Raw genomic sequence first — 16,082 nt, forward strand, 5'->3', positions numbered from 1 at the left:
GTGTAACATTCCTATTTCTGTTGTCAGAATCATTCGTAGCAGGCATGGTTGAGAATGCTATGTTTATCGGTCATTGCATAAAAATATTAAACACATTAGGGATGACATCAAAAATTCAAAGAAGGATAAAAAACTTAATTCAAATAGTTTTGGGGTGGGGGAGGATGGGGGATGGGTAAAAAATGGTGCAAAAGTCAAGAGGGGGTAGGGAGGTCAGTGAAAAAACTATATTAATTAAGTTTTTTATCCTACATTGAACTTTTGATGTCGTCTCTTAGTTATTGCTGTATTTGAGCTGCTGAAAGATATATACTATTTAATAAATGTAATATAAGGAATCACTACAAATAATGCTATATATTCATGATATAAGTATATTATCTGTATGCACTTATTTATTTTTTTTAGATCAAGGAAGTAACAAAGATTGCAGGAAAATTTAATAAACATATAGAATATACTTACACTTTAGATCCGAGGTAAGATTGAGAGACAGTGTATCAGCTCTTATGGTAACAGGGTTGTTTTAAATAAATGGATCAACAAGGCTTTAAAGAATTTTGACCATCATTCCAAATTTAGTGTGGGCTGTAGAATACAACAAGTTAAAGAAAGACAGAATGCAAAAACACTAATCCGAAATCTTGAGATTGAGATACACCAACCCTACCACAAATATGTTTCATGAGCTTGCAGTTGTTTTTTAACGAGTCTTTGTGGTTATTTTATGAAAAATATATAGCTACTAACATAAAATTGACACATTACTGACATCTAGAAAATTAATTTATGATTAATTTAAGCCCCACCAACAGAAAAGGCTATAGGAAGTACACCACCACCACAAGGCCCCATTGCTTTCTATGTTAAATTCCTCAATTTCAAGCAGACACACCTCTTTTGTTTTAAGTTCAAATAAAGTGACATTCATTGCATGTCAAAGCTACACTTTACAGTGTCTTGTACTGAAAAAATCAACATACCTTTAATGGCATATAAGAAAGAACTGATTCCCATAATTTCGGATATACCTAAACAGGTACTTCAGATCTGACAAACAGGCAAAATGTACCCTCTTTTTAAAATTTGGTGCAGTTTTTTAAATATCCAAAATTATGAGTTAAAAAGTGTTCTACAATGATCACCAGTCATTCAGCTTTCATTTGATACCAAAAATACATAAATATTCTACATGTTTAGAAAGTTACACTCATGCGTAGGGACTATTTTGTGTTAGATATGTACTACTTTCTGGTATGTGCTTTCTAGCCGGGCCCAAATTAGTGGTGTTACACCTATATTGAGGCAATGACAACTAAATTTAGTAATACTTTGGAATTTTCCTAGTCAAATTCCAAAGTATTACTAAATTTAGTTGTCAAAATATGAAAGTTCTTAAAGTCATATGCCATTTTTTTTTTTAAATAAAGTCAATCAAATATAAAAGTTTTTCAAGTCATATGCCAAAGTTTCATAAAATTTTGTCGATCAAATATAAAAGTTCTTAAAGTCAAATGCTAAATTTTTGTAAAATTTAGTTGATGAAATAAAAGTTCTTAAAAGTTCTTTTTGATCAAATCTGAAAGTTCTGTTAGGGAAGACGTATGTTTCATATAATATTATGAAAATTTTACAGCATGAAAAACATGCAATTTTCATGCATCTGTTATTTGTTTATCTTCGAATTTTGGATGTTAAAGAATAATTTATAAACCTTTTTTTTAATTCTAAAATAATGAATGATAAAATACATATTGTGTTTTATCCTGCAAAACTACCATTGGAGGTTTCTTTGTTATGGATTTGATTATGCAGAAGAACAAAAAACTTAATGGCTAATTAGATGATATAAGTCTTTTTCACTGGGTGTTTGATAATTAATCATAATGTGTACACCATTTCATTTCATTGGGGATATGTTAGTTTGATATTAAATTTCTATTATTCAATAATGGCTTTATGTTGATTTGCTGGAGAAATGACATTTCAAAGATTAGATATGATAATTGTAATACTCCATTCTAAATTTGCTTGAACATTTTACACAGTAATGTTAAAAAAATTTGAACTATTAATATTTATCAGAACAGCTGTTATTAATACACTAAAGCAATTAATTTTTAGAAAATTAAAAAAAATTACATTCCTCAAATTTCTATGGCATCAAAGCTTTTGGGATTTAAAGAATTTACGTTTTGTCTTCTTTTTTTATTTCCATTTCAAACCAGGAAATTGTCTCAACATGTGGGAGGGAAACAACTTTATATTTGATTAGAATTATGCATGAAAAGTAGCTTGAAATATTAAAACTGTCCCAAGACAATTTTCCAATGCTGAATTGCAGATTTTTTTTTAAAAAGATGGTCGTAATTTTTAACCAAAACAATGACACTGTGAAATCTGAAGTTTTGCTGAAAAAGAATATACGCTATATCATTTTTCAGCAGTACATCAGAATTCACAGTTTATTTATGATGCTGTGGTTGATTGATTGATTGATTGGTGTTAAACATCACTTTCAACACTATTGTGCTATTTCATGGCGATCAATAAAAATATTTGGTGGAGGAAACCAGGGTCCCAAGAGAAAACCACCAACTTTTTCAATATTGTGATTGAAGTGGGTTTTCAAATTCAATAAATCCTTTTTATTATGCACAGGAAAAACAGACCTGGAAACATAAAGTAAATCTAGGAATTAAAAATTGAAATGCCAAATTTGCACATAGAATAAACTCAAGAAAAACAAATTATTGAGGTATCATGTCTCTTTGCTTAAATAATAAAGCCAACAGCTTTTAAGTCTATCAAGCATCTAGTCTTCCCTGTGCCTTTTATAGCAGACCATGTGGTATGGGCTTTGCTCATTGTTGAAGGCTGTACAGTGACCTATAGTTGTTAAGTTCTGTGTCATTTGGTCTCTTGTGGAGTGTTGTCTCATCATATCACGTCCTCTTTTTATATTCTCTGTCTGAATTATGTGTATAGCCCTCTTAATATGATATATTTGATTGTTTAAAAAAAATAGTAACACAAAAGATAATAATGTGCTGAATAAAACTGCTCATATACCGTATGCATCGAGCATGGCTGGATTCCAGCTAGTCAGTTATAACCCTGTCATCTGCTTATACAAATCATCTGGACTTTAAAGGAGGAAAATATTTAATCTTATTCCATTTTGTTTTCTTTTTATACGACCGCAAAAATTTTAATTTTTTGGTCGTATATTGCTATCACGTTGGCGTCGTCGTCGTCGCCGTCGTCGTCGTCGCCGTCGTCGTCGTCCGAATACTTTTAGTTTTCACACTCTAACTTTAGTAAAAGTGAATAGAAATCAATGAAATTTTAACACAAGGTTTATGACCACAAAAGGAAGGTTGGGATTGATTTTGGGAGTTTTGGTCCCAACATTTTAGGAATTAGGGGCCAAAAAGGGCCCAAATAAGCATTTTCTTGGTTTTCGCACTATAACTTTAGTTTAAGTGAATAGAAATCTATGAAATTTTGACACAAGGTTTATGACCACAAAAGGACGGTTGGGATTGATTTTGGGAGTTTTGGTTCCAACAATTTAGGAATTAAGGGCCAAAAAAGGGCCCAAATAAGCATTATTCTTGGTTTTCGCACAATAACTTTAGTATAAGTAAATAGAAATCAATGAAATTTAAACACAAGGTTTATGACCACAAAAGGAAGGTTGGGATTGATTTTTGGAGTTGAGGTCACAACAGTTTATGAATTAGGGGCCAAAAAGGGGCCCAAATAAGCATTATTTTTTGTTTTTGCACCATAACTTTAGTATAAGTAAATAGAAATCTATGAAATTTAAACACAAGGTTTATGACCATAAAAGGAAGGTTGGGTTTGATTTTGGGAGTTTTGGTCCCAACAGTTTAGGAATAAGGGGCCCAAAGGGTCCAAAATTGAACTTTGTGTGATTTCATCAAAAATTGAATAATTGGGGTTCTTTGATATGCCGAATCTAACTATGTATGTAGATTCTTAATTTTTGGTCCCATTTTCAAATTGGTCTACATTAAGGTCCAAAGGGTCCAAAATTAAACTTAGTTTGATTTTAACAAAAATTGAATCCTTGGGGTTCTTTGATATGCTGAATTTAAAAATGTACTTAGATTTTTAATTATTGGCCTAGTTTTCAAGTTGGTCCAAATGGGGGTCCAAAATTAAACTTTGTTTGATTTCATCAAAAATTGAATAAATGGGTTCTTTGATATGCCAAATCTAACTGTGTATGTAGATTCTTAATTTTTGGTCCAGTTTTCAAATTGGTCTACATTAAGGTCCAAAGGGTCCAAAATTAAACTAAGTTTGATTTTAACAAAAATTAAATTATTGGGCTTATTTGATATGCTTTATCTAAACATGTACTTTGATTTTTGATTATGGGCCCAGTTTTCAAGTTGGTCCAAATCAGGATTCCATATCAAGTGTTGTGCAATAGCAAGAAATTTTCAATTGCACAGTATTGCACAATAGCAAGAAATATCTAATTGCACAATATTGTGCAATAGCAATTAATTTTCAATTGGAGTTATCTTTCTTTGTATAGAATAGTAGTTGATAATATATGTTGGAAATTTGCCAGACATGACTATGATGTCATTTTCTATTTTTATTTGCCAATAACTTTATGTAAATAACTTCATTGGAAATTTGCCAATATAAAATGTTGCTGATGAAGCTTTTTTTCCTTATCTTATCTAAAATGTTTTTAGATAATGAATGTTGGATATTTGCCAGACATGACTATGATGTCATTTTCTATTTTTATTTGCCAATAACTTTATGTAAATAACTTCATTGGAAATTTGCCAATATAAAATGTTGCTGATGAAGTTTTTTTTTCCTTATCTTATCTAAAATATTTTTAGCTAAAAAGTTGTGTCCATACTTGTTCTCATTTCAGATTTCATAAATAAAAAGAAAATTTCTTCAAACATTTTTTTGACAGGATTAATATTCAACAGCATAGTGAATTGCTCAAAGGCAAAAAAATTTTTAAGTTCATTAGACCACATTCATTCTGTGTCAGAAACCTATGCTGTGTCAACTATTTAATTTTAGATTTAAATAAGTTTGAAGAAGAAATCTTTAATTGATTTGTAAAATCTTGACATTTGTTTTGTGTAAAAAACCCATATAATGTCAAAAATTTGATCACAATCCAAATTCAGAGCTGTATCACGCTTAAATGTTTTGTCCATACCTTCCCCAACTGTTCAGGGATCGACCTCTGCCGTCGTATAAAGCTGCGCCCTGCGGAGCACCTGGTTTTTAATGTTAAGTTTAAAAATCTTAATTTTCTATATATTTTACCAGTGTTACCTTTTAAAAAATATGTGTAAATACATCAAGGGGGCAATCGTAATAGAAAAAATTGAATCCCCTGATATCTGTAAATGTAATGCGTCTCCCTTAATGTAGCATTGTACCATTATATTAACATAAATTGACAATTAAACTAATTTTCAGTAATGATTTTATTGTACTTTTGAATGTTTATGCATAATTTTAAAAGCAACACATCAATCAATATTCAAGTAACATTAAAATGTTTATTTGCAATGTTTATACTGAAATTAATATTGGTTTCCTTTTTTTTTTATTTTGCTTATCATTTATGTGTTTTTTGTTTTATCACTTTTATTTGGAAAAAGATATGTTTGCTATAAAATATTCAATTTAAATGATTTATAGCTTGAAATGACATCAGTTACTGCAATGAAATATTCAATTATATTGTTTAAAAGGTTTTATTGACTAACACAAAACTTCCTTTGCCTGATTGTAAATTTTTGAATTCAGTCGCATTTTAAAAGTGAGGAAACATTTACTTTCTACTTTGTTTAAAAAATCAATTTTCAGTTTGTTAATTATTTTGCTTTTCGAGACTTATCCCCAGTAGAAAGGAGAAAGTCTGATCCATATTTTGAATTTTTGAATTTCATCTGAAAGCGAAAATAATCTTGAGTTTCATCTTAAACCAATAGCATTTATATCCATATTTATTTCTTTGTAGTATTAGATTTTCTTTTGATATTTTTAGAACCCATTGGAATGACAAGGAAATCATTGATTCTAATTTTCAAGAAAATGATTTAATAACAAAAGAAACGACAGCTATAATCAATCAGTTATGTAATAAATGGAATATTAGAAAGACAATTCAGGAAGTTTTGAACAGGTAATAATATCTAATTATGTCGCAGAATGGAAAGACTTGAGTGAAATCTCCAAATGAGCTGAAATAAAATTTGTCATATATTATATAGTATTTCCTTTTCCTGTGATGATTTCTGTTTATGTTCTTTGATATATCTTTGAGTATTTCCGCTGATGAAGGTTGAAATAGTATGGTTAAAATATCAACATTAATCAAAGTACAGAAGTACTGAACATCGGATGATGGCAAGTTCTGGCAGAAAGTTACAAGAACTTGCTTCAGAAAAAAATCACATCTCTATACCTGAAAGTTACAAAGATATATTTTTTTCTGAGACAAGTTCGTGCGTGAATGATGAATAAATGATATATCTTTGAGTATTTCCGCTGATGAAGGTTGAAAAAGTATGGTTATGATCTCAACATTAAAAATTAAGTGGAACTCTTCTATACTTGTGCATGTCCCTGTTCCAATTCTGATTATTTTAAAAAAAAATATTTTTAAGACATTTATTTATATTGGAACTTTACAAGTTTTCTAGGCTCTGGATGATTTAGAGCTTGTTGTATTGTATATAATATTGAAGAGCTTGTGTTTCATATAATGACTTCCTTGATAGAGTGTTGCTACTTTAATACAAGAATACCATTAAACTAAGGGTTTTTAATGGTAAAGTTTAAGTCATCCCTTAGAAATGTTAAAGATTGTCATCATGAGTTGGTTAACAGTCATAAAATATTTGTGTCACAGATATGTTCCAGTTGATGTTTCTTACCTCAACTGAGACATAACCAAATGAGACCGAACACCATCTATGTACTTACCATCATCATGAGCAATACAAGGGGTTCCAAATGGGAAGCCTGATTCGTTCACTCTTTCAGAGCTTTTGAAATCATCACTGGCTTTTTGGTAGGGTTTTTGTTGCTAATCTCAGTTGCAGATCCAGGGGGGGGGGCTCCGGGGGTTGGAACCCCCCTTTTTTTTGGCCGATCAATGCATTTGAATGGGAGCATATAGATGGAACCCCCCTCCCCTTGACTCTGGGTTGGGAACCCCCTTTTTAAAATGGCTGGATCCGCCACTGAATCTAGTTTTTTATGAGCCTGTTACAGACTGTTGTTTGTCTTTTATTTTTTTTTTCATTTTTTGACATGACTCAGAACATCACATGTTGAGTATGAAAACTAACTTATCAGACCACAATCATAAAATTGGATATGTATAAAAGTCACTTTTGTTGTTATTAATGGATTCTCTATTTTTCTATTTCAGAGTATTTTCACCATTTGCTGATTGCAGTGTATTTATTGGTGAAATGTTAAATATAAAAATACAAACTCTTTTCAGATATAAGGTAAGGAAAATAATAAGGATGTTCTGGTAACTAACAGAAAACCCTGGCCGTTTTTGGCACAACTTTTTTGATCTTTTGGTCCTCGATGCTGTTCGACTTTGTGCTTGTTTCGGCTTTCAAACTTTTGTATCTGGGCGTCACTGGTGGATCTTGTGTGGATAAAATGCACTTCTGACGTATTAAAATTTTCAACTTGTTGCCTTTTGTTGGCTGTTGTTCGTGTGTTTCTTTGTCAATTGTATTCTCCAATTTATTTATATTGTAGTCCTGTGGTGTTGAGTTGTCCTTTTAATGTTATATTTCACATGGCTATAAAAGGGGAGGTTTGACATGCCACAAAACCAGGTTCAACCCGCCATTTTTTTCTTTAAAAATGTCCTGTACCAAGTCAGGAATATGGCCATTGTTATATTATAGTTCGTTTCTGTATGTGTTACATTTTAACGTTGCGTCGTTTGTTTTGTCTTAATTTTGAGTGTAAATTCACATTGCGATAAGACGTGTCACGGTACTTGTCTATCCCAAATTCATGTATTTGGTTTTGATGTTATATTTGTTTTTCTCGTGGGATTTTGTCTGATGCTTGGTCCGTTTCTGTGTGTATTACATTGCAGTGTTGTGTCGTTGTTCTCCTCTTATATTTAATGCGTTTCCCTCAGTTTTAGTTTGTTACCCCGATTTTGTTTTTTGTCCATGGATTTATGAGTTTGAACAGCGGTATACTACTGTTGCCTTTATTTGAAATTTTAAGATATGTCAATTTAGATCTTTACATATTCTAAAGACACTTGATTTTTAAACCAGTTGTTGACTTAGTTTTTTTCCTTTCTACCAGGTAAACATATGCAATGTATACTGTTAATATGGCCGAAACATATCTAAAGCAATTAAACAAAATTATGACAAGGCATTTTAATTGAAAACAAAATGACTGAATATAAGAACAATTTTTTCCATGATAGTAATATATTTTTGCCCAGTGGCGGATCCAGAACTTTTCCTAAGGAGGGGCCCGCTGACTGACCTAAGGGGGGGCCCGCTCCAGTCATGCTTCAATGATTCCCTATATAATCAACCAAATTTTTCCCACGAAAGGGGGGGCCCCTGGATCCGCCTATGTTGCCAGCCCTTACAGTTTGGGGGAAGCCATCTTTTCTGTTTTTTTGGGTTTTTTTTGTATTACAGTTTGATGTTTAACCCACTACTCTCTTTTATTCTTGCTGCATGATTTCATAAAAGAGTTGAACCGTTCTAAACTGTTTTGTAAGCTTGAGTCTTCGGTCAACATCATAAGAAGTAAAATTGCATGGAACTGTAGTTTATTGTTAAAAAAATTTACTATATCCTGAATAGACTCATTTTGACAAGATATAGCTACCATGGTTACACATAGTTTCCTCAAAATTTAACTTGTTCTTATACAAATTACATTGTCACTTTTTTCATAGATATGGGTACTTTAATTTTAGCTACAAACTGTTCATTGTTACAGTAGAAAACAGAAAAAAAACATTCATTACATTTAAAACCAAAAGTCATTGTTTTGCAAACATTATTCGTTTAATTAGCACAAAAAATGAAGCCAGACCTTGAAATTCTTGTATTAGAAAATGATGTTCTTTTCTTCTTACAGGATTCGGGGTCAGGGAATCAAGATGGTGAAATTATAAATTTATTATTGAGAATTGTAACAGAATGTGAAACTGTGATTACTCATGTGTTTACAGCACTTCAAACACGTCAGGAACAATTAAAAAATAAAACATTACGTTCACGTCAAAGAAACAATCTACAATCGTTGATTAAATGGTAGGTATCTTATTGTCCATAAGCGCTGAGGCATGACAAATTAGTTTCATGATTTGCATTGCAAATTTCAAGCATTAGATATTCATACTTTCAATTTCAAATGAATTGTTGTACTCCAATGAATTTCTATTGTTTTATTTTTTTTTTTTATTTTAGAAATCAATTAAAAAGTGAGGCTTATAAAACCTTAAAAATTTAAAGTGCCATTAATTCAGAAAGGATCAAAGAGTATTTGAATAGAAATTTTTCAACCTTACGAAATGAAAATATTTGCTATTGAATTAAAAAATCATCAAGAACTTACTTGAATAGAAAAAAACTTTTAATTTTGCTATGGTAATTTGAACAAATTCCATTTTTTCGATTTACCGGTACTTTAGAATTTTTTTAATTCCTGTTTGATGTTTTGTTTCAGAAAGTCTGGTGACTGAGATATTTAAACTAAAAGATCAGTTAATAATATTAAGTGCTTCTATTGTAATTTGTTTAATTTAAAAAATAATTGGAATTCCTAATCTGTTGTTGTTTTAACATTTCCTTCCAGTTGTTTTATAATTCACCAGAGTTTACATTTGATTGTATGGTTGACCACATGTGACCTGGTTACAATAGAAACAAAGAAATTGGAAGAAAAAAAACATATAAAGTAAGATATATAGTAACAACTAAAACCAGTGATGAATAAACCACTTTTCTTCTTTCAGCTAGTCAATTTTACTTAGAAATATTGTACTACAAATATGTACTCCATTACAATATTCTTGAGTACTGTAGATTCATTTATTTTTGTGGCCATTTTCATGGTTTGAGGAAAAATTCTAGTTGCTAGGAGTTTTGATTTCGTAAATTGCCAAAATCTGCATACAAACGGTTTGCCATAAAGTGGCATACTTGTACTATTTAAGGACTAACCCCAATAAATCAGACCCTCCCCATAATATATTGATAGGGCAACAACTTTTAGTAGGCTAAAAACACAAATTTTGGATTCTGATCACTTCCTTTTGGTTAAGAGAGCAAATCAGCTAGCAGCTCAATTAACTAGAGATAGGTAACTCCTGCGCTAATTTGGATTGATCGATTGTCAATTTTTTGTTGACTATGCATTTAAATGTTAATGAAGCCATCGAAGATAGTAAAAGATAACAACTTAATTATTCATATTAATATGCTGGGAATTAGCTGATGCACATAAGCTATTGTCATAGTATATAAATATTAAAATGTGCATACCTTGGAGCCTCTAGTTGGGGAAATTCCATTCAAATCAATTTGGATGGAACATAACAGTTTGGACTTGAGACTTATTTCGCTATTTATTTATAGAAATTTTGAGTTTTAGGTGTTTTCTGATGTTTTCAATGTCATTCATTCTCTCTAGGCTATACAGAAAGTTCTTAGTGTTTCTAACGTGTAACCAGGTATACACTAAACACAGGCACGTAGCTCCCTTTAAGTCAATATGTAGTTGCTTGCACATCAGCATGTTGAAAACAAAATTAGGGCAAAAATAGACTACATGATAATGGAACTAGGGTTTGATATCATCAGAAAATTACTTCTTTAAGCAGTATCTGCTTCCTCATGTTGTAGGAAATATAACCAACAAACAAATAGCAATATTATTTGAGATATTTGAGACTGCCCCAGCATGTAATTTAGACGAATTCAATCAAGAGGATGCTCGATGACCAATACACTCATGTATAACACCTCACAATCAGATGCCAACTTCGCTGTGAGAGATACCCTTTGCATCAAGCCCTAAGCTTATTACTACAAAACACAGATCAAGTTTGAATTTTGGTGGCGTCACTTTTACCGTTCTAGAGTTATGCCCTTTTACGAATGGAAAAATTGATGACTTAAGTTTGCCTGAACTAAATGTTATGAAAAATATAAACAATGCTTATTACCACAAAACTCAGATCAAGTACAAATTAGGGTAGCATCACTTTTACAGTTCTTGAGTTATGTCCATTTATAACGTTATATGCAATTGGGGGCATCCTGTGTCCCATGGACACTTTCCCCATTTATTATTATCATGGACATTACATTATTTCTTGGATTTAAATTATTAATTACTAGAAAGGCTGTAAACAGAGCTTTAAAAATTAGACTAAATGTCAAATATATGGGTTAATGTATTACTTAGTGTAGTGGTGTTCAACATCATTAATATTTTAAATGAATAAGAGTTATTACAGATTTATCATTTATATGGATATTAAATTAATGTGTTGATGTTTCAAATTGTGACGTGCTGTTGTCATGTATATATTTACCGCTGGTACCTAAAGTCATTATAAGTTAATTGAATATTCACAAAACAAATGATATCTCATTCAAATCAATACAAAAAAGTTTTAATTACAATCCTACAGTATTCTTTCTGATGAATTAATTATCATGGCTTAAGTCATTTGGTTCAGCTAAGTCTGACAAAGACTAGAAAGTAGTGCAGACTATAAAGGGCAAAAATAAATTCCTGTTATGTAATAAAGTTACAGAACTGTAACAGTCTCTAATCATTTAAAAAAAAAACTTAGCATGCGAGTTTTTTTCGTGTCCTTTATTATAACTATAAGAATTTTGATCAATGACAAATTGTAAAATTGATTAATGCAACTTTAATATTATCTGTCTGTAGAAAAATAATCCTTATTGATATATCAATATGAATGAAAGTTTGTAGTTGATATGTGATCTTCATCTTGTAGCAAGGCAAATTTTTCGTAATAATGAATACATGTAAATAAAATGTTTAATATTTTCACCATGTAACCATAATAAAAAAAAATAAGGTTCTAATGCAAGTATAAGTAATGAAATTGGGAAAATCATATTTCAAACAAAATATTTTTGAATGACTAAAAATTTACAATTTCAACCTCACTATTAAGCACATATTTTAGAAATAACAATCCCATTGATATCAAAATCAGAATTTTTAATTTTTTTCTGCCCCTCTTATGATAGTAGTTTGAATATTGTTTTCCAATCGATGTCTCAGTCCTTCCATTTGTCAATTTTAAGTTAAGGCTTAAGGTCACCACAAAGCAACTCACCTTTATCCTTAGAACACATGTACATTATATGAAATGGTGATCTTTTCATAATATATTCCTCATTGTGGTTTTGAGCTAGATTACATGGTTTACTGAACACAGAAATGTGATAGTAGGAAACTATTTATATTTTGAGAAGTATATGTAATTGAGGAGGGGGGGGGGGGGGTGTTAGTATTTATATTTTGTATTCATTGATATTTTATTGAACTTCAACTGACCCTCAATAATTTATGTATGTATTATGTATACCGGTACCTAATTGATTGTATCAATAGTTAGATACAGTTCTATAAGAACTACAAAATTTCTCAAAGACAACCCTACAATAATCAACAGTGGGAAAAATCCATACTGTATCATTTGCTATGAAAGGCCTGACATGAAAAATATAAAAAATTCAATTTGTTTATTATAACGTGAAACTAGGGTTTTTACCCTGAGGTGGGCATAGTGTCAAATAGCAACACATTCATGTATTGTTTTTTCTGGGAGTTTTGGGGGTTGGAAGAGGGAGTATTTAAAACATGCTTATCTTGAATTGATATGAATAAATTGTAAGTTCAAAGCTCCATTTAAAATTATGAATACTTGTGAATAATTTACTATTTCTAAAGTCTTTTAAGTTCAGTCTTTTATGACAATATGATAATAAAGACGTGAAGGACATGAAAACAATTTTCTGTCACACGATGATTTAATTGAAAATTCTAATTAGAAAAAAGTAATTGGTAAAATCAGCATAAAGGAAACATTTCTTTATCATTGCTAGGAAATATGTTACAGAACATCAATTTTTATTCTGGAAATCTTTATAGCATTGTAATAAAATGTTTTTTCTCAAAACTGTTTAAAATATTTGTTTTGTGTTCCCTCTGGTTTCTCTGCTTGCTCCACTAATCTTAACTGATCTGCATGATGAAGCCAAGGTCATTGATAATGGTATTAAACACAAACATACAACCAAACCACTATAGTCCAACAAATTACACAGGATACCAACTTACATATATTTATAGATACCAATTGCATATTCATTGATATTAACAGATACCAATTTCATATATGTATAGATACCAATTACATATTAACAGATACCAATTTCATATATGTATAGATACCAATTACATATTAACAGATACCAATTTCATATGTACAGATACCAATTACATATGTACAGATATCAATTTCATATATGTATAGATACCAATTACATATTAACAGATACCAATTTACATATGTACAGATACCAATATATGCCCCAAGTGCTGACAGGGGTGCAGAAATATGTTCCCCTGGACTTCTCCCTTCAGTTAGTAAATGTAACTATATTGTATGGTTAGTTAATATATTTTACATGTAATATTTCTTTATTTTTCAGATGTTTAAAGATGGTATTACAATTTACAGAAAATTTACGGACATACACAAACTCTGAAAACAACAAATGGATGGAATGTGCTAACTTGTCTATTAAAACCTTGGATAGATTAAAACAATTTATAATTTGATATATAAGAGTATTCCGTTTTTTTTTTTTTTGTGCTTATATTATTTAGTGGATCATCTGTACAAAAGTTTTAGTTTCACAGTTTTCATTGCAATTACAATTGTCAAGATGCATTATTTTGAACAGATATTTCAAGATAAGATAATGCATTTCTTTTTATCCTGATAAATTCCTTGATGAATGTAAACCATAAGAAAAGTTGACTTTCTTTAATGCCATTTTAATGCCATGAATCCTTTATATCCAAACCCTGTGTAATGTTTCCCTTTAAATATAAACTACATGTATATGTCAAAGTCATATTATTATTTTCTGTGGTAGATTTTGATTTCTATGCACTTTGAAATTCAAAGTTTAAAGCAGTTTTTACTTGCAATAGTAACACAATAGAAGTCAATAGTGGAGTTATGACTGCTTACCCTTTCAGAGCACCTGAGTTCGTCCCTGGAGTATTGTGGAGTATGTGTTACTGAAAATTCAGAAAATAATGCGAGGTTTTTATTATTGCGAAAAATGCGACAGAGTTGTAAATGCAATAATTTAAACTCGCATTTTGAAATATTTTATATGAATTTTACCGGATTTTTCTCAAAATGGTAAAAATTAAAATCGCATTTAAGTCTAAAATGACAAAATCGCAATAATAAATGCACGCATTATTTTCTGAATTAACAGTACTCAATTTGTAGTTTGGTGGACTAGTTTTTGTCATTAATTGATTTTGGTTTTTGATTGCCCATTAATATATTCCCCAATTTTGTCGAGCCTGCAACTTTTGTTGCAGAAAGCTCGACATAGGGATAGGGATCTGGCGACGGCGGCAGCAGCTACGGCGGCGGCGGCGTTAGCTCACTTCTTAAAAGCTTTATATTTTAGAAGGTGGAAGACCTGGATGCTTCATACTTTGTATATAGATGCTTCATGATACGAAGTTTCCGTCAGTCACATGTCCAATGTCCTTGACCTCATTTTCATGGTTCAGTGACCACTTGAAAAAAAAAGTTCAAATTTTTTGTAATGTTGAATTCTCTCTTATTATAAGTAATAGGATAACTATATTTGATATGTGCGTACCTTGCAAGGTCCTCATGTCTGTCAGACAGTTTTCACTTGACCTCGACCTCATTTCATGGATCAGTGAACAAGGTTAAGTTTTGGTGGTCAAGTCCATATCTCAGATACTATAAGCAATAGGGCTAGTATATTCGGTGTATGGAAGGACTGTAAGGTGTACATGTCCAACTGGCAGGTGTCATCTAACCTTGACCTCATTTTCATGGTTCAGTGGTTATAGTTAAATTTTTGTGTTTTGGTCTGTTTTTCTCATACTATATGCCATAGGTCAACTATATTTGGTGTATAGAAATATTTTATGATCTTTATGTCAGTCGCGCAGGTTTTATTTGACTGTGACCTCATTTTCATGGTTCATTGCAGTGTTAAGTTTTTGTGTTTTAGTCTATTTTTCTTAAACTATAAGTAATGGGTCAACTATATATGTTATATAGAAGCATTGTTAGCTGTACATGTCTGTCTGGCATGGTTTTTCTGACCTTGACATCATTTTCAAGGTTCATTGGTCTTTGTTTAGTTATCTTGGTTAATGTTAAGTTTATGTGACAGTTGTAATAAAGCTACTTAGGACTATCAACATAATATCAATGATTAGTATAGAAGGCGAGACATTTCAGCGTGTGCACTCTTGTTATAAAATTCAGCTTGCTTAAACATTTGATAAGGAAACAAATTATCCTTGAATGTCTCTTTAATATCATTAATTATGAGTTGCTTCATTGAGTGTAGTATAGTTTAAGGTTTCTCAGTTAGAGCATTTGGAATCCTGTAAAGCTATCCTGATTATCTTGAAAATACCTACTAGTACTGCTTTTACTGTTTGATATATATATATCAAATAATATAATCAAATACTAGTATAATATATATATATATATATAAATATATAACTCGTCTAAACATCAACCCAACAATGTTAGATCTGTAAATTTGCGAAATTTGTTCTTCCCTCACCAGGATTCGAACCCATGCTACTGAGATATCGTGACAATAAATCGCCCGCCCTGTAGCCGTCCCGCTAGACCACAGGACCACCTGGGCTTCACAATAATAAAGCTTTCGGTGGCCGTGTGT

The 16,082-nt window shown here is 31.0% G+C and overlaps 1 protein-coding gene across 1 annotated transcript in view; it reads left to right on the top strand.

The window, feature by feature from the left end:
• Positions 1-14,687, top strand: part of LOC143066842 (endoplasmic reticulum membrane-associated RNA degradation protein-like) — a 28,887-nt gene extending 14,200 nt beyond the window's left edge. The window contains exons 13-18 of the mRNA XM_076239653.1: positions 409-479; positions 6,071-6,208; positions 7,463-7,544; positions 9,178-9,353; positions 9,898-9,999; positions 13,806-14,687. Coding sequence (XP_076095768.1) covers positions 409-479; positions 6,071-6,208; positions 7,463-7,544; positions 9,178-9,353; positions 9,898-9,999; positions 13,806-13,935 — 699 coding nt within the window. The 3' untranslated portion in view covers positions 13,936-14,687. The remainder of the gene's footprint in view (positions 1-408; positions 480-6,070; positions 6,209-7,462; positions 7,545-9,177; positions 9,354-9,897; positions 10,000-13,805) is intronic.
• The last annotated feature ends 1,395 nt before the right edge of the window (positions 14,688-16,082 follow it).

This window comes from Mytilus galloprovincialis, chromosome 3 (genome assembly GCF_965363235.1).
Source record: "Mytilus galloprovincialis chromosome 3, xbMytGall1.hap1.1, whole genome shotgun sequence".
NCBI classification, from domain to species: Eukaryota; Metazoa; Mollusca; class Bivalvia; order Mytilida; family Mytilidae; genus Mytilus; species Mytilus galloprovincialis.